The following is a 21569-nucleotide window of genomic DNA, read 5'->3' as shown; positions in this document are numbered from 1 at the left end:
AATTTAAATTATGAATATTCAATATATAAATTGTGAACATTTAGTTGTGAACGTTCAGTATATAAATTATGAACATCCAGTATGTAAATTGTGTATTTTGAATCGGGATCCATCTTGCAAGTTGGATCCGAGCACACAGAATAATTTGCCGTGTAATTGTCATACAACAATGTTGGGCTATTGGAGTTGACTCGCTACCTTAATGGGCTGAGCCCAATAATTTAATTTGGGTCAATCTACTTGGACCACAGCAGATTTGGTTTATATCCATTATCCACCACGTCTTTTTCACTCAGAGCTGGTTGTTACCGTACCGTTGATTTCCTGGAATCTTGAGTCACCTATGTAAGAAAAATCCACATTTAGAGTCGCGGTCTGCTCCACTGGAAGTGCACGATAAGGCAAGAGAGAAAAGTATTTACATATATATATTTATGTAAGTAAATATGTACGGTTCAATTATGGTTACGCCGTTACGGTTCAATTCAGCTGAGAGCTCAGTCCTCCATAGACCGTAGACCATAGTGCATGACCAGCTGACCGTTGAACCAATTCTGGTACATTTTTCCTTTTCTTGTTCTTGTTCTTGTCGTGCAGTTCACCATTTCTCATTGATGTTTCCGCTTCCAAAGAAAGGCATTTCCTTTTCCTCATGCGTATGTAGTTCTGCACTTGTACTAGGAAACAGAGGCAGTTTGTAGTGGGAGATTATTGTTTTTGTTCGTACCAGATTATTTCATTTTCTATCTACCATATGATAATTTTGATAGTTGCAGGTACCTCCTGATTCCTGTAGAGTAGAGCAGCATTTGGTCTGTAGTTTGCTCTCCTGCCTCCGATTTTGATCGTATTCCTTATTCATCTAATTTATGAGTTTGCAGCTGTTCTATTGCGAGCGCTCGGAGCTGCTTCTGTTGTTGTGCCAAGTACAGGCTGCTATGTTCTTGACAATTCCAGTTATATTTATGATTTTGTATCCTATATCATGTCTATTAGATATAAATATAATCTAACATGTTGGGTGAGGCCGGTAAGCGCCAATTCAGGCTAGGAGGATTGTTGGGCGGAGGCCAGGGCCAAGTCTAGCACTGTCTCTCGAAAATGTGTGGCGGTAAAAGGAAATAAAGTTGTGTCTGCTACTAGCTAAGCAAAAGCAATTAAGACTAGCTAGTGCTGGGAGAGAGATTGTAAGTCAGAGGGCGGTAAGGGCCAAGTTCAGCATCATGTGGCTGGTATTGGGAAGGGAGATTATCATGTGGCTAGGGAGATTGCTGAGCGGAGGCCAGTAAAGGGCCAAGTCCAGCACCATGTAACTAGGGAGATAGTTGGGCGGATGCCAGTAAAGGGCAAAGGGGCTATAGCTATTAGCTAACATAACATTACCAAAAAGCTAATCTCATACAACAGAAGCAATATTAGAGATCAAAATACCTAGTTATAGTTGATATTTTCTTAATTGTGTTGCCTCTTGAATGGTAGATCGTAATCTAGTACTTGTATTTGCAATACACATTGAGCATTATTGTTTTCCTTAGATGCTTCACAGAGTGGATGGATTGGACGCCCTTTTGAATACGATGGAGGGGTAATTAATTACTTTGTCCAGTATATGAGAACTACTTTTCCTGGTCATCAAAGCTATATTAGAATGCAAAACTCTATGATCAAAGGCTATAAATTAATGAAGTGTATATACTGGTGGTGGTCTTAATGTAGAATACTGACACTGTGGTACGGTTTTGTAAAGATGTGCAATCTAGATCTCAAAAGGTACTATATATTCTCTAATCTCAGTTACTTTAATTACTAATTTGATATTTGTATTTCTTTTCTTGAATTGTTTTTGGAGAATGTGTCGAAAAAGTTTAAATCTTCTTTTGACTTACTATGTGCTTCTTATGGTCCAGAGATTCTTTCTAGCTATGTAGGTCTCAACGTACAGTATTGTAGTTTAATTTCGAATTTACAAAACCGCAGGGGTATGTGGATTTTGGTAGATATGATAAGTTCAACTATTTCGTTGCTGGATCAGGAAATGTCAGCTTTGTGCAAGTAAGCCACAATGCTTCTTTGGTGACTACTATTGTATTTTATTTTCTCGTCATATTGTTTGGTTTGCCAAAGCTTTATGGAAAGTAACCTGTTTCATAGTCATGTAGAATCAGTGTAGTTCATGGCTTGTGGTCTGTTTTGGCTCACATACATTTCTTATTAAATACAGAAAACATCAATAATTGTTATAAGGTATATTATCACATATGGTATCCTATATATTAGGAAAGTTGGAAACTAGGGTTTTAAGGTTACCATACAGAATGTCCTCCAAAGTCATATATATAGGATGGTGTACTCTCCTCAAAACCTTGTGAGACATAGAGCTGCCAGTCAAGGTATTCTCCTAAAACCTTTGAACATGGTATCACAGCCTAGGTTATAAACACGAATTTTTATTTTTTTTTCGCTCCGCTGTCATCACCGCCCACCCACGAAGGATCGCCGACGTCCGGCGACCCTCCCTGCGAAATCCGGCGCCGATCTGCCCTGCGCGTGAGGCTCACGCACCACCGCACCGCCGCCCACCTCCGCCACGCGCCGGCGCGTGAGCTGCCTCCGGCCACCGGAATTTTTCCCGGCCGACGTCTCCGAGCTCGCCCAGGTCTAGGGGTCTCGGATCTGGTCTTGGTTTGGACTAGTGTTGCTTCGGTTATTGCGGGTCTTCAATCAGGTTGTCTCGTACGCCCTCCGGTTATTGTTTTTTGTCTGTGTCTGATCTGTTTGGGCTCCATTTTTTGTGGGTATGGCTGAAAATAAGTCGATTGTTGTTACTGATATTGTTCATGTGAATTCCAAAATCACGGACTGTAAGCTTAATGACTCTAATTACTTAGAGTGGTCTCTGGTCATTAAGCTTTATCTCACTAGTTTGGATAGAACAGACCACCTCACTGAGACCAAAGAGGATGCTAATTGGGTGAAGGATGATGCCCGTTTGCTCTTACAAATTCGTAATTCTATAGATGAGGGTATTCTTGGGTTTGTTAGTCATTGTTCTTCTGTTAAAGAATTGATGGATTATTTGGAATACTTTTACTCTGGGAAGGGGAATATCACTCGTCTGTATGATGTTTGCAAGTCTTTTTACCGTGCCGAGAAGCAAAATTTGTCTCTTACTGCTTACTTTATGCGTGCCGAGAAGCAAAATTTGTCTCTTACTGCTTACTTTATGGAATTTAAGAAAACATATGAGGCTCTTAATAATTACTTTATGGAATTTAAGAAAACATATGAGGCTCTTAATAAACTCATGCCATTCACTGCTGACGTTAAAGAGCAACAAAAGCAACGTGAACAATTGACTGTTATGAGTTTTTTGGCAGGTCTTCCTTCTGAGTTTGACACAGCTAGGTCCACAATTCTTAGTATATCTGAAATCCCTACCCTAGCTGATGTCTTCCCTCGCTTGATTCGATCCGAGCAGTCCAAGATACCCGATGTTCCCATCCCACCTAATAGTGCTCTTGTTAGTCGTACTCCTCACAATGGGAATGGTGGCAATTCCCAAGGGCACACTTCCGGTCATCCTCACAGTGGGAACAATGGATATTCCCAGGGGCGTACTTCCACCATTGTGTGTCACTATTGTCAAAAGCCAGGGCATATAAGGAGGGACTGTCGGAAGTTGCAAAAGGATCGTAGGAATTCTTCTGCCAATGTTGCATCTACACCTGAGGCACCTTCCAAGACTATCATGGTCTCTGCTGATGAGTTTGCCAAGTTTTCTCAATACCAAGACTCTTTGAAGCATTCATCCTCTTCAGTCACTGCAATTGCTGACTCAGGTAACCCGACCTCGTCTTCTATCATCATCATCCAAATGGGTTATAGACTCGGGTGCCACAGACCATATGACAGGTAATTCGAGTTTATTTTCCTCCATTTCTTCTTCTCCACATAGTTCCCCTGTCACCTTAGCGGATGGGTCCACCTCCCATGTACTTGGGTCTGGCTCCATTACGCCAATCCCCACACTCCCCTTACAGTTTGTCTTGCACCTCCCTAATTTCTCGTTCAATTTGATTTCGGTCAGCCAGCTTACCCGTGCTTTAAACTGTTCTGTTACGTTCTTCCCTGATCATTGTCTGTTTCAGGATCTTATGACGAAGAGGGTTATTGGTGAGGGGCGTGAGTCTGGGGGTCTCTACATTCTTGACACCAAGAGGTCAAAGTTGGTTGCTTGTTCGGGTGCTGTCACTCTGGTGGTTGCTCATTGTCGTTTGGGGCATCCTTCCCTCCCGTTGTTGAAGAAATTGTGTCCACAGTTTCGTAGTTTACCGTTTTTACATTGTGAGTCGTGTGAGTTTTCTAAGCACCGTCGTGTGCATTTGAGTCCTAGAGTTATCAAACGTGTGTCTACTTTGTTTGAGTTAGTACATTCAGATGTTTGGGGTCCGTGTTTTGTGACTTCTAAACTTGGTTATAAGTATTTTGTTACCTTTGTTGATGATTTCTCTCGAATGACATGGTTATATTTAATGAAGTCTCGTTCTGAATTGTTTGATGTGTTTCGTGGATTCTGTGCTGAAATTAAAACTTAATTTGGTGTCCATGTCAAAATATTACGCAGTGACAATGCTAAAGAGTATTTCTCGTACCCCTTTTCCTCTTATATGCATAGCATGGGTATGTTGCATCAATCTTCTTGTGTTGACACACCTTCCCAGAATGGGGTAGCTGAGCGCAAGAATCGACATTTGCTTGAAACTGCAAGGGCCTTATTGTTTCAAAGGGGGGTTCCTAAGCAGTTTTGGGCTGATGCTGTTTCCACTGCCTGTTTCTTAATCAATCGCATGCCCTCNTACTGCTTACTTTATGGAATTTAAGAAAACATATGAGGCTCTTAATAAACTCATGCCATTCACTGCTGACGTTAAAGAGCAACAAAAGCAACGTGAACAATTGACTGTTATGAGTTTTTTGGCAGGTCTTCCTTCTGAGTTTGACACAGCTAGGTCCACAATTCTTAGTATATCTGAAATCCCTACCCTAGCTGATGTCTTCCCTCGCTTGATTCGATCCGAGCAGTCCAAGATACCCGATGTTCCCATCCCACCTAATAGTGCTCTTGTTAGTCGTACTCCTCACAATGGGAATGGTGGCAATTCCCAAGGGCACACTTCCGGTCATCCTCACAGTGGGAACAATGGATATTCCCAGGGGCGTACTTCCACCATTGTGTGTCACTATTGTCAAAAGCCAGGGCATATAAGGAGGGACTGTCGGAAGTTGCAAAAGGATCGTAGGAATTCTTCTGCCAATGTTGCATCTACACCTGAGGCACCTTCCAAGACTATCATGGTCTCTGCTGATGAGTTTGCCAAGTTTTCTCAATACCAAGACTCTTTGAAGCATTCATCCTCTTCAGTCACTGCAATTGCTGACTCAGGTAACCCGACCTCGTCTTCTATCATCATCATCCAAATGGGTTATAGACTCGGGTGCCACAGACCATATGACAGGTAATTCGAGTTTATTTTCCTCCATTTCTTCTTCTCCACATAGTTCCCCTGTCACCTTAGCGGATGGGTCCACCTCCCATGTACTTGGGTCTGGCTCCATTACGCCAATCCCCACACTCCCCTTACAGTTTGTCTTGCACCTCCCTAATTTCTCGTTCAATTTGATTTCGGTCAGCCAGCTTACCCGTGCTTTAAACTGTTCTGTTACGTTCTTCCCTGATCATTGTCTGTTTCAGGATCTTATGACGAAGAGGGTTATTGGTGAGGGGCGTGAGTCTGGGGGTCTCTACATTCTTGACACCAAGAGGTCAAAGTTGGTTGCTTGTTCGGGTGCTGTCACTCTGGTGGTTGCTCATTGTCGTTTGGGGCATCCTTCCCTCCCGTTGTTGAAGAAATTGTGTCCACAGTTTCGTAGTTTACCGTTTTTACATTGTGAGTCGTGTGAGTTTTCTAAGCACCGTCGTGTGCATTTGAGTCCTAGAGTTATCAAACGTGTGTCTACTTTGTTTGAGTTAGTACATTCAGATGTTTGGGGTCCGTGTTTTGTGACTTCTAAACTTGGTTATAAGTATTTTGTTACCTTTGTTGATGATTTCTCTCGAATGACATGGTTATATTTAATGAAGTCTCGTTCTGAATTGTTTGATGTGTTTCGTGGATTCTGTGCTGAAATTAAAACTTAATTTGGTGTCCATGTCAAAATATTACGCAGTGACAATGCTAAAGAGTATTTCTCGTACCCCTTTTCCTCTTATATGCATAGCATGGGTATGTTGCATCAATCTTCTTGTGTTGACACACCTTCCCAGAATGGGGTAGCTGAGCGCAAGAATCGACATTTGCTTGAAACTGCAAGGGCCTTATTGTTTCAAAGGGGGGTTCCTAAGCAGTTTTGGGCTGATGCTGTTTCCACTGCCTGTTTCTTAATCAATCGCATGCCCTCTGTGGTTTTGGATGGGAAAACTCCGTACCATACTCTGTGTCCATCACAACCTTTGTTTCATATTGACCCCCGTATATTTGGTTGTGTATGTTTTGTTCGAGATGTCCGTCCTAACCTCACCAAGCTTGATCCAAAGGCTCTGAAGTGTGTGTTTCTTGGTTATTCTCGTATGCAAAAGGGGTACAGGTGTTACTCTCCAAAGCTTGGTAGGTACCTTATTTCTATTGATGTCACTTTTCACGAGGATGTTCCTTTCTTTCCTTCTTCTCCGGATGCCATTGGTCAGGGGGAGGATGAGGGGGATGACATCTTGATGTATACAGTCACGACATCTGTCCCTATGCCTGCTCCTACTCCTCCAGTTTTACAAGTCTATTCTCGTCGCCCTCGGCCTGCTGCCCCCGTTCCTGCTTTGCCTCAAGCTCCTCTTCCTGCCTCGGTACCTACTCCAATCCCTGAAACCACCTCTAAGTCAGTTGATCCAGTGTTAAATGATACCCTTCCTATTGATGTTCGAAAAGGTAAACGCAGTTGCACTTATCCTATATCCTCTTTTGCAGCATATGCTCAGCTGTCCTCTGTCTCCTGTTCTTTTGTGGCTTCCCTTGATTCCGTGTCCATTCCTAAAACTGTTAAGGAAGCCTTGTCTCATCCTGGGTGGCGAACTGCTATGATTGAGGAGATGAATGCTTTGGATCACAATGATACTTGGGAGTTGGTTGCCTTGCCTGCAGGTAAGAGGCCTATTGGTTGTAAGTGGGTGTTTGCTGTCAAGGTAAATTCTGATGGGTCTGTTGCTAGATTGAAAGCCCGTCTTGTGGCTAAAGGATATGCCCAAACCTATGGGGTTGATTATTCTGACACTTTTTCTCCTGTGGCTAAGCTTACTTCTGTCAGGTTACTCATTTCAATGGCAGCCATTAAAGATTGGTCATTGCATCAGCTTGATATCAAGAATGCCTTTTTGCATGGGGATCTTCATGAAGAGGTGTACATGGAGCAACCTCCTGGGTTTGTTGCTCAGGGGGAGTCTGGGAAAGTATGCCGACTTCGAAGATCATTGTATGGACTGAAACAAAGCCCGCGAGCATGGTTTGGAAAGTTTAGTCAAGCAGTGGAGAGCTTTGGGATGGTGAAAAGTCAATCGGATCACTCAATGTTCTACAAGTGGTCCAAAACAGGCATAATCTAGTTAGTGGTCTATGTGGATGACATTGCCATTACAGGGAGTGACACCGAAGGAATTTCATCTCTTAAGTCATTCCTTCATAGTCAATTTCAAACAAAGGATTTGGGACCACTAAAGTACTTCCTGGGTATTGAAGTCATGAGGAATAAAACAGGTATATTACTGTCTCAACGAAAATATATACTTGACTTACTGTCTGAAACAAGGAAACTAGGGTCTAAACCATGCAATACTCCTATGATACCAAACATGCAATTGTCAAAGGAGGGGGAGTTGTTTGAAGATCCTGAGAGGTATAGGAGATTAGTTGGGAAGTTGAACTACTTGACAGTAACTCGTCCAGACATTGCATATCCAGTGAGTGTTTTGAGCCAATGTATGGCATCTCCAACTGTTGAGCATTGGGCAGCTGTAGAACACATCTTGAGTTATTTGAAGGGAGCTCCAGGACATGGAATTTTGTATAAAAATCATGGGCACACTAAGATCGAGTGTTTTACTGATGCTGATTGGGCAGGATCCAAAGAGGATCGTAGATCAACAACTGGATATTGTGTTTTCTTTGGAGGTAATTTGGTTTCGTGGAAAAGTAAGAAACAGAATGTGGTTTCTCGTTCGAGTGCAGAGTCTGAATATAGGGCAATGGCACAATCAACATGTGAAGTGATGTGGATAAACAACCTTCTGAGTGAGGCTGGTTTTAAAGCTCCAATCCCTACAAAAGTATGGTGTGATAACCAAGCTGCTCTGCATATTGCATCAAACCCAGTGTTTCATGAACGAACGAAGCATATAGAGATTGACTGTCATTTTGTTCGTGAGAAGATACAACAAGGGTTAATTTCCACTGGATTTGTAAAGACTGGAGAACAACTCGGGGATTTATTCACGAAGGCCCTAACTGGGACACGAGTTAGTTATCTGTGTAACAAGTTGGGCATGATTAATATCTTTGCTCCAACTTGAGGGGAGTGTTATAAGGTATATTATCACATATGGTATCCTATATATTAGGAAAGTTGGAAACTAGGGTTTTAAGGTTACCATACAGAATGTCCTCCAAAGTCATATATATAGGATGGTGTACTCTCCTCAAAACCTTGTGAGACATAGAGCTGCCAGTCAAGGTATTCTCCTAAAACCTTTGAACAATAATGAATGCAGATTATCACTTCTTAGTTCAAGTCTCGTTATTGGCAACTGAAAGGGTAAAGAAAAATAGTTTTGCTTAATGAAGTAATGAATAAGGAAAGATGGTAGCATTTCAAGCACTCTTTTGTGTATTTTAGATGTCCAGCAAAACGGTAATATCTGTTGTTAGTTTTAGGAATTAAGAAAGTTCACCACGTCTACTGTTATGGTGCTATAGCAGTTTTAACTGATGTAGCACTTATCATCCCGGATTTTTGTATGGTTGTACCTAGGAATATTTCAATGGCGACCTGTTGAATTGTGAGATGACTTTTGATAAGATGGGCCGCACAGCTCAGGTATTCTCTGTCTCTCTTGCTTTCTCTCTCGTTTTCTTATGGATTCCTGCTTACTCTTTGTAATCATACAATGTTTTCTTGAGGTGAACATCATATGTGGAAACTGCGCAAATACACAATGCAAAGGTGAGTTTTGCAATATGAGTATTCCTTCTTGCCGTCCTCTTTTATCTTTGCCAGAATGCTATTCTTGTCACGTCTTTAATTTGCTTTGTGAAATACAGGTGGAGTTGGATGTGTATGCAGCGTCTCTTATGAGTCTACCTGCAGGTATTCTAAACATCAAAGTGCTAGCCATTTTCTTTCGTATCTTATTATAAATGAGTTTTAGCCAAAGTTTTTAAACTTGAATCTTTCATATTCTCGAGTTATGTTGCTATTCTTTCCTTTTGGACTAGAGTTGTGGTAGAACTTGCCATTCCATGTGGGGAACCACGTGAGCGAGTATTTGAAGGTTTCACAGTTGGTTTTTTACCAAGAACATCGGAAATTGTAAGGATTTTTTTTTTCTCGTGATGATACTTCAAAGTTGTTCGTTCCCTGCTTATATTATTGAACCCTTGGTTGAACTCATAGGTTCACAATGGCATGACTCAATTCGGGTTTGAAAAAGCTTACAAGGAATTCAGGTGTCAATGTAACCTCTTATCTAAATAACCTGTCTATGTTCCGTAATTTGCCACTGTAATAACATTACATGGAATTAGTAAACCTGAATTCATGTTTTTGTCGTATAAATGATGCCATGTACCTTTTAACGTGTTTGGTACTCTCTCTTATGGACTTTCCTATTTTACAAATATCCTAAATGTTTTATGCCAAATTCTAACTTACCACTATCTTAACATATATATTAGTCCCAATTGATTATTTACTAACTTTTCAGCTTCAGCACTGAACAAACTCATGTAGACCTTTATGCGACTGCAGTTGCCTCGCTTTCCAGTTTAGTGCAAAAAGCATCGGTTAAGGTAATTGAGTTTGCCTTCTACATATATATTTCCTTTGTTTTAATGGTATTTGTTTACAAAGTTATGATTCGTCCCACCCCATCTTCCAGGTCTATCCAGAGCAAGGTTTAAAGGTTACATTGTCAGAATCCACAGCAAATGGAGTATCACCAACGACTTTGTCGCCAACAATCTTAGCCATCGACTGGAGATGTATAGTGACCTATAAATAATTGCTATTTTTTCTCTCTCTCTTTTTTGTGTATGTGTGGTTGCATGGCATTTTTCTTTGCTGGTTTCCATAAAGTGTCCAAGGAAAATTACCTAAATTTCTGATTTTCGTCTTCAGGTGAAACTGCTCGTGATACCCCATATGAAGTAGAGGTTACCATTCCAATAACAAACTACGACCCTGTTCAATTTACCCTTTCAAAAATGTGTGGTAAGCTTCACACTATTCATCCTATCCATTTCGTGGAGAAAAGATGTCTGTAATCCCTTGGTATGCCCGCAGTAGTAGTAAGTAGTCGTCTTGCCCAAATTTCCTTGTACTGGATAGCTGTTGGCCTCTAAGATTTTATCAATTCCCTCATAGGTTGATGCTTCAGACTGTATCTCGAGGCATCCTCAAACGTAATACAGAAGACGATGACTAAGAGTTAAGTGGATTTTTTCCATCTAACTTGCTCTCGATCTGGTGTTTATGCAGAAAGTAGTGAGAGTGAAAGCGGAGATGCTTCGAGGGGATGGGCAATATTTGGAGTGATATCTTGCGTGTATGTGAAGATCTCTAGTCTACTTAAACTCTTCTATAACGCAGTATATCTGAATACATGAACATTTGAGTGAATGATTTATTGTCTATATTGCTTAATATAATGATCCCATGGGAACGTGGAATATGGGTTTTGTCTCTACGAGCTTGTGATTTGTGAAATGTTGATGTGTGAGCATAATCATGGAGCAGGTTCATTGTTTCCTCGACGCTATGCTGCTGTGGAGCGTTTATTTACAAGACACGAGTTCAAAATCAGGTTGGTTACACATTTCTGCCATAAAACACTCCTTCCTAAAGCTTATAACTTTTGCATTTGGAATTTGGATATCCTTTTTGTGCACTTTTTTAGTTATTTATACATTGTGTGCAGTATGGGCGCAATGCCTTGCCTGGAATGACGATTTTATCTACATGTTTGGAAACCGTAAGTAAACACTCTTTCTAGCATAAATAATATATAAACATAAATGTGCAGTCCAACTACCAGTTTAGGCTTTTAGTTGAGATGGAGCACATGCTTCAATTACTCATTTCCTGGGCCTTGCTAGCCTCGAGCTGGTTTGGTCCTGAATTGCTTAGTGACCACCTCTAGCATGCACATTGCAGTACTCAATTCTTGAATTCAAAACTGTGCAGTTGAGTGGAGGATACCACAGATACAGAGGACCAGAGGATTCCAACGGCCCTCTTGTGAACCAAGATTCATGGGAGCGCCAACCTCCTGCTGCTCAAGGAACCTGGACAACTACTGAAACAACATACGGGTCATTTTGATTTTTGAATCGAGCCTAATCTTTTTGTGACTTTTAAGATTGCAGTGTTTCAAACCATTCATGTGTGGAAAGGGTTTTAAACTTTTGGTCAATGCACTTTTACTCTTCCCAGTTTCAAAGAATCTTGTCACATACATTAGATTTCACACCCAAGGGTCAAATTACAGCAAGGCAAAAGCTAAAATTATACCTAACAACCCCAACCAAATTTGTCGGATTGTTGGCTTGATAACCGCAAAGTTCCAAATTCGATTCCCAATAGGAATAGCCTATTAATTCTATTGGTTTGAGTCTGGTTTTCCCCTTGTGGTCGTCCTTTCCTGGCTAGGGTCACAATGTAATATTTACCTAGTACATACGGTTGCAGGTTTTTTGTCATCATTAAAAAAAAGCTAAAACTATACAGTAAGAATCGTTCAACCTTTGTGCATGGCTATAGTCAACTTAGCATATCCAGAAATCTGCACAGTTGACGCACGCAAACACGGAAATGCCCAGAAGCCATTTGTGTAAACATTAAGCAATCAAAATTCAGAAGTGACAGAACTTCAAATTCAACAGCATAGTTAAAGGAAAGCCGCGTGAATCGCGTAACGACGTGCATGGTTGTTGTCCTAAAAAACATTCTGGGAATTTTAATTTGAAGCATCAGATGAAGCGTGAAGACAAAGGTTGTGCTTTTCTTGTGTAATTAGAGGAGCAGTTCTCCTACCCCTATCAGTATTTGATCTATTCATTGGACGACCAATCATATTCACCTAATATTCTGTTATCCAATCCACTGTAATCTAATGTGCTTTCTGTACATTCCACGGCTAAATAACAGGCATGCACCCAATTTAATTATTATTATTATTTACTCACAAACTGTGGTTTAGGTGTATTATATCTGGTATGACTGCTATATGGGGATACTTTTTTTTTTTTCTTTTTTGCGTCTAGAAAAACCAGCAACTACTAATATCCCATACAACTAGCTTGATCAAGAAGGTGTTGACAAGAACAGAACTAGTAACCTTCAAGTATTAAAATCATGTTCCACCCACTTGGATCGCCCTTTCCGAAGCAATTATAAATAAACTTTAACATACCAATAATTAAGCTTGGCAAAATAAGCTTTTAACTTTTGGAGCCACTTTAAAGTTTATTTATTTATTTTGGTAACTTTGTCACTCTTTGAGGTCTTCTTCGATAATATTTGTGTAGTTTTAGTTAATCAGTTGAAAAAATAAGTGGTTCTATCCGGTAAGATTAGTTTCCGTGTGTAATCCTAGTTGACTGGTTGAGAAAACTTGAAATATTATTTGACAGAATTGATCTTTGTGTGTAGTACTAGCTAATTGGTCTAGTAATTTGTGTGTATATATATATATATATATAAATCCTGCCTTTCCACGTTGGCATCTTAAAGTTAGCAGTAAAGTAAACATACTTATATTTACTTTTTTTTTTAAGCATTGTTGACTCTGTTACAATGCAGTATCTATTCATAGCTACTTTCTCAACCTACTGAAGCACAAAGAGTAAACAGTCGCCTCTACTGAGGCGCGAACTCACTCCTATCCATGTGGGAGTGTAAACATACTTATATTTACTAAAATATGAATCTTTGTCAACAAAGCATGTGATTTCCACCCCTAGAATACTATTTTTGTTTCTACTTCTTCTTATCTGTAAACCTGCATGTTTGTCCATTTCCAGCAGTAGCTTAAACACAAAGCAATAACAAAATGTGGTTGATCCAACCAAACTCCACTTCCACTAATTTGATTATAATAATACACTTCAGGTTATGTGCGAACAGTGCTTCCCGTGTGATCACTCACCATTAGGTAGACATAAATGCATCACAAAGTGTTTGGAAATGCATCATTAGGTGTGATGCGGTGCATATTTTTTGTGTGTGATGCATTTTTTGGTGCATTGGCGCATTTTCAGACATTGGGTGCTGCATTTATACATACCTAATGATAAATCCGCACGGACTGCAAGGAAACACTGTCCGCATTTGAACTAGTATCATGATAATACATTATCCCATGTTTAATTAATATAATGATAGTGAGGATAATCCGAGCCAAGCTAGTCAACAAGATTATAAATTTGACTTCCTGTCGTAATAACATAATTGCTATACGGTGAATGGAGAATCCAGCAATCAGCATGGAAACTGAAACAATATGTTAACTAACATTATGATTGGAATTTGGAAACGTACTTTACCATAACTAAAAAGGCTACCAACTCCATTATTCTGTGTAGGCCCTCTTCCAATTCAACTCTATATATACTGTCTCAACCCATCTCTCATTTTCATCAAACAAACTAATCCTCAGCAGTCAGCACAACAGCTTTAACAATGGCTAAGTTTTTCAGCTGTTTCTTCATGGCCATTGCCTTGCTTTCCTCTGCACAATTGTGTCTGTGCAGTAAGAGCTATGGTGGTTATCTGTATCCTCAATTTTACGACCGGTCGTGCCCAAGGGCACAAGAAATTGTTGAGTCTGTTGTTGCCAAGGCTGTCGCTAAAGAGCCCCGAATGGCTGCTTCTTTGTTGAGACTCCATTTTCACGATTGCTTTGTCAAGGTACTAAAATTACTAGTTGTTGTGTTGGTTTACCTGTCACATGCAGACTTCTCATCAGCTTTCACCGTCTGCCAAATTGAAGCATGTATGCGAGCCAGTTATTCTTGACGGGTTTTGAGCAATACGTACTCCATTTCAACTAAAAGTCTAAGCTAGTTAGACTGCACATTTATGTTTATATACTATATGCAGGGGTGTGATGCATCTATACTGCTGGATAGCAGTGGGAGCATAAGCAGTGAGAAGAGATCTAACCCGAACAGAAACTCTGCTCGTGGATTTGAAGTCATTGATGAGATTAAAGCAGCACTGGAGGTGGAATGCCCTCACACTGTTTCTTGTGCTGACATCCTGGCACTTGCTGCCAGGGATTCCACAGTTCTGGTAACAATATAATCGCAAGACCTTTCTAAAGAGCCTCGTACTTATGTCACTAGGTTACAAGCTAATTGTGCATTTTTTGTTGTTTAAATAGGCTGGTGGACCAAACTGGGAGGTTCCATTAGGCAGGAGAGACTCCATAGGAAACAGCTTGAGTGGCTCTAACAACAACATTCCAGCTCCAAACAACACATTCCAAACCATTCTCACAAAATTCAAACTTCAAGGCCTTGATCTTGTTGACCTTGTTGCATTATCTGGTAAAATATTAACTAAATTTTCATCAATTGTCACTCTTGTATACTAGAAATGGAAGTTAAAGGGTAACCCAACCCAGTTAATCAGGCTGTTGACTTAGTAACAGTAAGGTTACAAGTGAGAATAGTCTATCCGTCTTTTTTGGTTTGAGCCGGTCAATGTCACAATACACGGTTTATCCAGGACATACCCTTAGCCAGTGATTGCGGTTTGCCGGTTTCCCATCACTCAAAAAAGATAGAAATTGAAGCTAAGTTATGCAAATTGTTGTGCAGGGAGTCACACAATTGGGAATGCAAGGTGTGTAAGCTTCAGGCAGAGGCTATACAACCAAACAGGAAACAGCTTGCCAGACTACACCCTGGACCAGTCATATGCTGCTGAGTTGCGCACAAAGTGCCCAAAATCTGGGGGAGACCAAACCTTGTTCCACCTGGATTTTGTGAGCCCCACAAGATTTGACAACTCCTACTTCAAGAACTTGTTGGCATACAAAGGGCTGCTGAGCTCTGACCAGGTTTTGGTGACAAAGAGTGCAGCCTCACTGCAGCTGGTGAAAGCATATGCTGAGAACAATGAGCTTTTCTTCCAGCACTTTGCCAAGTCCATGGTTAAGATGGGAAACATCTCTCCTCTTACTAGCTTCAGTGGAGAAATCCGGAAGAATTGCAGGAAGATCAACCATTACTGATGACCAAATCTAGCTTCTTTGTGAACAACACAAAAAGTTGTGTATCTATCAATTTTCATCTTCTTTTTAAGCATTCCTGTCTCTCTGTATCCCTCATCTTGCACCAGGAACTATAGGCTACAACTATTTTGTGCATGATGGAAAGGAAAGGTGTTGGAATTTAATTTCAAAGAATATTTGTTACGTTGCAGCAAAATACACTATCAAAATACGGTATTAAGGGCAACCCCATCACAAATTTCCCAGTGAAAACGGCCTATTGGCCTTCATGCTTTGAACCGATCATATAATTTTAGTTTACCTCTTTATGTTCTTTTGTTCGTTTATAATTATAAAACGAGTTTACCCCGTGCATATCCTCGTGTAGTCCCTCGTCACTAGATATGACCACAATTTGGATTCAATTCCAATTCACAGATTCACAGCTTTGGAAAATGATAAACTGGAACCGGAACTTTTTAGTAAATTTTTTTAAAAAGTAAATTCTATTTTTTATTTTTAAAATAGTTTAAATTCAATAATAATTTTATTTATTTATTTTTCTAGTTCGAAATTGGAACTGACTGCTTTCGAACCACATCGGAACCGAAACCTTTTGGTTCTCGGTTCTGAATCATAATTAGAATTGTCTCTACGATTCCAATTTCGGTTCAGTTGTTATAGTGTCCGATTCGATTCAAATCGAACTGTGGTCATCCTTACTCATCACCCCAACAAAAAAATTGTGCGTTAAATAATTATTTTACATGAAGGTACACGATATTCTGTATATAAAATTAATCTGAGACTTACAAGTTAAACAAGTTGTTGCGTCTTATCTGAAAAATAAGATTTGGTTTCAATTTATATATTCAAAAATAAAAAATGCATAAACATAAATTAACATGTCACCAATTAGTTTATATGTTTTCAAATGATGAATCTCACCGTCTCTATCCTTCATTAAAATTACAAAAAGGAGAATGTTAAGATGAAATTGTTGTTTTGATGATGACAAAGTGATCAATTTAGCTGGTTTAAAAAAGTGATTAATTTAGCTTATTTTGTTTCTTCTTGTTTCTTTTTGCATATATAAACCAGGTACTTTGCAGTTTGCAGTATTATAATCCTCATTAATGAAAAATAATTAAGTAATAATTTTTTCCTTGAAAATTAGTGAAATAAATTAATAATAATAATCTCTGATAACGATGAAATTATAGAGTAAATCCATTATTCGTTGCGTGTAGCTTGATACGATGTCGTAAACGTCTTCTTCTCGTCAATTTTGATTAGGAACTTGAGAGAGGTAATGGGGAAAGCTGGTGACGGAGCATACGACTAATTCAAAAATGCCTGCTGTGCGGTCGGTTGACTGGCAGTGGGAGAACGCCACCGCCGGCGCCGTCGCGGGGCTCGCCACCGCCACATTTACTCATCCCCTTGATGTCGTCCGCACGAGGTTCCAAGGTACGATTCATTCTCTGCATCTCTTTCCTTGTATACATATTCATAATTTTTTTTATGACAATTTATATCTTGCATAATTATATGAACTCGTATTGTACATTTTTGAGTTTGATCTGAATAAAATTGAATCACAGTACACGACGGGCGAACATCGATGCTTCCCGCATACAGGAACACTCCTCATGCTCTATATACCATCACTCGCTTGGAGGTTGGCTGCTTTCTGCTAAAAAGATGAATTAAATTTAATATAACGTGTTCGCCATTTTAGTTTAATTTTTCTCGTTTTGAAAAGTTGTTTGCAATTAGTATGCAAGGTCAGTATTAATTATGCAACAAATGTGCAAAATACATGAGAAAATTGTGAAAGATGTCAAGTTTAGGAATGAGAATAGTTGATACAGAGAGTTTGATGAGTTGAATCTTTGTTTTTCCTTTTCAATGCCTTAGACTTGTACAGAGGTGTTTGAGGTCCTTTGTTTGCAACAGTGAGCAAGTGGTTAATCAGTCATTGATTATTGAGTTCAGGCGTAGAAGTAGACTTGCTTCAGGAACACATTATATGATTTGGTGAATTCCTTTCTAATATTTTATTGCTATCAATATTAACTTTGTGCTAAAGGAATAATTTCCTCTATGTCCTGCGCATACTTCTTTGCATTTTGATGTTACACCTTTGTTACTTATTTGATTTTGCTACAGGGCATAAGAGGGCTTTATGCAGGTTTTTACCCCGCTGTTCTTGGGTCAACTATTTCATGGAGCTTATATTTCTACTTGTAAGTTCTGTCTTAGGCAGTCTGCTCATAAATTTAAAATGTTTGAAGATTCTAAATGCCACAACTCCTTGGACAAAACAATGTACATTTGGAACACCCTTTTTATGAACTTTGTCATTGTATATGCATGTGTGTAAATAAAAGTATTTGGCACCATTTTAAGATTATGCAGTTCATATTTTTGAACTTCTACTAGCCAGCTTGTGCAATTCAGTTTACCTTAAATGGTTTTTATTAGTCTGGGCAGTTATTCTGTCTAATCATGTACTCCCAGCATATACTCTAACATGGAAACCAGTTGTAGATTTTCTCTTTACTGTAAAATCCTTACAATCACTAAATTATCTTCAAGTTATTAGCATGCTCTTGTACTTTAAATAGCTAGTATTCCACATGCTTGCCTCAAGTGTTGTTTTAGGAAAGACAGCTAGTTAGGCTGCTTATCATGGACAGTTAACATAACTGATCAATGGATCATCTCTCTTATAGCTATAGCAAAGCAAAGCAAAGATATTTGAAAGACAGGAAGGAGTTGACCCCAGGCCTTCATCTTGCTTCAGCTGCAGAAGCAGGAGCTTTGGTTAGTAATGAACTTGATACTTTGATTTGGGGAAATTTTGTGGAAGTCATTTTTTTCTATGTTAATAATGTGCTTATCAAAAGAAAGAAAGAGGGAGGAGGAAGAGGAGATTAGGCAAGCATCATATATCATAAATTGGTGTCATACTACAGTTTTGCAGCTTTTATGTCTGCCTGGGGTAGTAAAAGGGTTACCTACTTGCCCTGCAGAGATTTAGTTCTGTAATTGATACTGCTGGTTAATTGATTGTTATCTCAATGTATTGGGCAGTCTTTGGTTGACGTCCTCAATATGCAATTTCAATCATTTTTAGAGTATTACTCTGTTGACTTTACAGGTATGCTTTTGCACCAACCCTATCTGGCTTGTGAAGACAAGATTGCAACTGCAGTCTCCTCTGCATCAGATTCGTCCTTACTCTGGGTTTCATGGTTTGTTTTATGTTTACCATGATTTAGCCTTTTCTACTGTGTGAAGGTGCTCCTATTACCATGTATATCTGATTTCTAATTGCTAATCTCTGAGTCCCCACCCTATTTTGTTACATTTTTTTCTTGGATGTCCCAAATTGTCCTACACACTCACCTGTATGGCTGAATGATAGGCGTTAAATTAAACTTTGCTGTAATATTAATGAATAATAATATGATTTTTTTCTCTATATGACTTATACATGAACTTTTAATGCAAACATTTGGATAATGAAATTAATACTCCATAATAGTTTTGGTAAAATTAAAAGAATACATAAGAACAAGTAGCATCACCTTGGTGCCCATTAACACAAGCCTTGCTTGTAAAATAAAAAGTACATAAGAGAGACTGTAAAATACAATGGATTACAAGGCTTATAATTTGGTATTCTTGCATCTTATTCACACTTGGTTGATGTTTTAGTGGATGGTAATGAGGTAATCTATAACATAAGATGGTGGGGCTACAGGGTATGATTTAGTATTCTTGCACTATATTTTCACTCAGCAGATGTTATTAATGGAAGGTTTTAAACTCTTAGTTAACAAATTAATAGGATTTCCGATTTCATAAAACCTTTAGGCTTTATTTAAATGAACTCTCTCTCATATGCCCTGAGGTACAGACATATGTATAAATATTAAATATATGTTGGTATCTCCCTTCTATTAGTTCATTGTTCTCCATTGGTAATTTCAGATGCTTTAATAACCATAATGAAAGAAGAAGGGTGGAGGGCATTTTACAAGGGCCTTCTGCCGGGTCTCTTTCTGGTTAGAAATTTCTTTCTTTTGCTATTTTTTGTTTATTCATTGCCATAGATATGCTCCTATGTTCTTCACATTTGCTTTAAGTTTTGACCTACTTTTACATTAGTGTTTATGAGAAAGCTAAAGTTATGTTTGAGATTATTACAGATTTTGTTTGAACAGTCTAGAACATAAATGTAGATATATCCTCTTCATTCACAAACCTTTCTGGTTTGCTTCAGCAGGTAACCCATGGTGCTATTCAGTTCACTGCATATGAGGAACTTCGTAAGGTTGTGGTAAACTGGAGGTTTGATAAAAATGAAAGAACATCTGGCACTGCTGACAACTTGTTGGTGTGTCTGAAAAGTTATCCCTGTTTGTTTCTTTGGATGTAGAATTGCTACTATATGCATATCTTTTATTCCTATTAATATGCATTAGTAAGGGAAAATCTTTGATTGGCTAAATATCATTTCTATGACTAGCTTATGAAATTGGATGTATTGTCATGGAAAACAACATCGGTGTTTAGTTTTGCCCTTTCTTTCTGAGATTTAGAATAGGTTGTCTGCCTATAAATGTCTATGAGAAACATAAGCTCTAATCTATCGTTCTGTTGTATTTTTCTGTATAGGATTCCATTGATTATGCAACATTAGGAGCTTCTTCTAAAATAGCTGCCATTCTTTTGACATACCCATTTCAGGTATGTATTGGTAAAAACCTGGTTTTGTAATTATAACCTTGGCCTTTTAGTCCCTTCTGTTTTAAATGTAATATATTACTTTTTAAATATTGTCTATTGATTGGCCACTTTCTATTTCCATATTTTGCAATAAATGTGGTTTGATGGCACATTTTAAGGTCATACGAGCTCGTCTGCAGGTACACTACTTGTTTTGGTTGAGACTTATTAGCAATATTACATAGTTATGCTACCCTTTCTCTAGGTCTTCTAGTCCATCTTTTTCTTTAGTAGCTAAACCTCTGCACCTCTGCAGCAACGACCAAGTACTGCCGGAATACCAAGATATGTAGATAGCTGGCATGTTGTTAAGGAAACGGCAAGGTGAGGAAGATTTACAGACTTAAATTTTATGTGCTATCACCATTGAATTATATCTTGCAAATTTTCGCAATAATCATCAGCTCCGGTATGTGCAAATTGAACTAGCGCAGTGTTAACAATGGCCTTGAAGGTCTTCGTAGTAGCAGCGAATCACTATTTACAATTTTGCAGATCCATAGTGCAAAATGCAAACTTTTATCAAATGAGTAACAGAGTACTGCTAGCTTGTCATTTTGTACTAGGATGTTTCATCAGGCTATGTTTTAGCTTGTCATACCATATTATCTGAAAGTTTCTTCTTGTGACAAAATAGTGAATATCTGTTGTTTGGATGACAGGTTTGAGGGGGTACGAGGTTTCTACCGGGGTATCACAGCAAACCTGCTGAAAAATGTACCTGCTGCTTCAGTGACCTTCATAGTTTATGAAAATGTTCTGAATATGCTGAAATTAGCAAGGAGAGATTATTAACCTTATTCTCCTGGTATTCTTCTGACCATTTTTTTTAGTGTTAGGATTGCATACTTTGCACGGCTGGAACTCTACGGCAAAATTATAGTTATAGATGCCTTGAGGAAATAATTATGTAAACCTGTAACTTTGGAATTTTGTTATCTGAAATGTTTTTTCTCCGCTTGTATTCCATTCCTTCGGCGTCCATGAATTAACTGATGTCACAACTAACTTTAAAAAATTAATTAATAATCAAATACTAAATAATCTATGAGATAATGTCACTTTAAGATGGGAAGATTGGAGGGGAGGTATACTCTTTTGTAAACGTATTTGGTGAAGAGAAATTTACAAATATGTAAAGAATATTTCAAAAATGAGTGTTATTTTTTGAATTTCAACATCCCCAACAATACAACGAGAACTTTGAACAATTGAAATTGTATACCCCTCTGCT

At 38.9% G+C, this 21569-nt stretch overlaps 3 protein-coding genes across 7 annotated transcripts; all 3 read left to right on the top strand.

The window, feature by feature from the left end:
• The first annotated feature begins 486 nt into the window (after positions 1–486).
• Positions 487–11758, top strand: LOC116013823. Of its 4 annotated transcripts, XM_031253758.1 has the most exons (18): positions 487–557; positions 682–776; positions 882–973; positions 1547–1585; positions 1717–1770; positions 1978–2052; positions 9073–9138; positions 9222–9264; positions 9363–9408; positions 9537–9630; positions 9715–9767; positions 10025–10109; positions 10199–10301; positions 10438–10530; positions 10798–10864; positions 11056–11122; positions 11237–11290; positions 11503–11758. In XM_031253758.1, the coding sequence occupies exons 2-18, from the start codon at positions 755–757 to the stop codon at positions 11638–11640; spliced, it is 1191 nt and encodes a 396-aa protein (XP_031109618.1). In that variant the 5' UTR covers positions 487–557; positions 682–754; the 3' UTR covers positions 11641–11758. The 4 variants fall into 4 exon arrangements, with proteins under 4 accessions (XP_031109618.1, XP_031109619.1, XP_031109617.1 ...); XM_031253759.1 differs by lacking the exon at positions 487–557 and having other exon boundaries at positions 572–776; positions 10031–10109; XM_031253757.1 differs by lacking the exon at positions 487–557 and having other exon boundaries at positions 572–776.
• Positions 11759–13977: 2219 nt separating this feature from the next.
• LOC116014103 (peroxidase 72) lies at positions 13978–15700 on the top strand. The gene is made up of 4 exons (XM_031254100.1): positions 13978–14226; positions 14419–14610; positions 14702–14867; positions 15141–15700. Exons 1-4 carry the CDS (start codon positions 13999–14001, stop codon positions 15554–15556), a joined length of 1002 nt encoding a protein of 333 aa, XP_031109960.1. The 5' UTR covers positions 13978–13998; the 3' UTR covers positions 15557–15700.
• A 1084-nt stretch (positions 15701–16784) lies between these two features.
• LOC116011823 (folate transporter 1, chloroplastic) lies at positions 16785–21304 on the top strand. 2 transcript variants are annotated; one of them, XM_031251238.1, is made up of 11 exons: positions 16785–17005; positions 17140–17216; positions 17708–17784; positions 18274–18364; positions 18702–18795; positions 19538–19611; positions 19830–19943; positions 20225–20296; positions 20455–20475; positions 20592–20659; positions 20998–21304. In XM_031251238.1, exons 1-11 carry the CDS (start codon positions 16888–16890, stop codon positions 21128–21130), a joined length of 939 nt encoding a protein of 312 aa, XP_031107098.1. In that variant the 5' UTR covers positions 16785–16887; the 3' UTR covers positions 21131–21304. The 2 variants fall into 2 exon arrangements, with proteins under 2 accessions (XP_031107098.1, XP_031107100.1); XM_031251240.1 differs by having other exon boundaries at positions 16786–17005; positions 19833–19943.
• Positions 21305–21569: the final 265 nt, after the last annotated feature.

This window comes from Ipomoea triloba, chromosome 3 (genome assembly GCF_003576645.1).
Source record: "Ipomoea triloba cultivar NCNSP0323 chromosome 3, ASM357664v1".
Lineage (NCBI taxonomy): Eukaryota > Viridiplantae > Streptophyta > Magnoliopsida > Solanales > Convolvulaceae > Ipomoea > Ipomoea triloba.
This window is presented reverse-complemented; position numbering and strand designations above follow the sequence as displayed.

Bases quoted from the DNA above. Each gene is read 5' to 3' on its own strand.
- LOC116011823 (XM_031251238.1), top strand. From the start codon at position 16,888: ATGCCTGCTGTGCGGTCGGTTGACTGGCAGTGGGAGAACGCCACCGCC. The intron at 19,612-19,829 runs GTTAGAAATTTC...GGTTTGCTTCAG, and splicing joins TTCTGCCGGGTCTCTTTCTG to CAGGTAACCCATGGTGCTAT. The intron at 20,660-20,997 runs GTGAGGAAGATT...TTTGGATGACAG, and splicing joins GTTGTTAAGGAAACGGCAAG to GTTTGAGGGGGTACGAGGTT.
- LOC116013823 (XM_031253758.1), top strand. From the start codon at position 755: ATGATAATTTTGATAGTTGCAG. The intron at 777-881 runs GTACCTCCTGAT...ATGAGTTTGCAG, and splicing joins GATAATTTTGATAGTTGCAG to CTGTTCTATTGCGAGCGCTC. The intron at 9,768-10,024 runs GTGTCAATGTAA...CTAACTTTTCAG, and splicing joins AAAGCTTACAAGGAATTCAG to CTTCAGCACTGAACAAACTC.
- LOC116014103 (XM_031254100.1), top strand. From the start codon at position 13,999: ATGGCTAAGTTTTTCAGCTGTTTCTTCATGGCCATTGCCTTGCTTTCC. The intron at 14,227-14,418 runs GTACTAAAATTA...TACTATATGCAG, and splicing joins TTCACGATTGCTTTGTCAAG to GGGTGTGATGCATCTATACT. The intron at 14,611-14,701 runs GTAACAATATAA...TTGTTTAAATAG, and splicing joins CCAGGGATTCCACAGTTCTG to GCTGGTGGACCAAACTGGGA.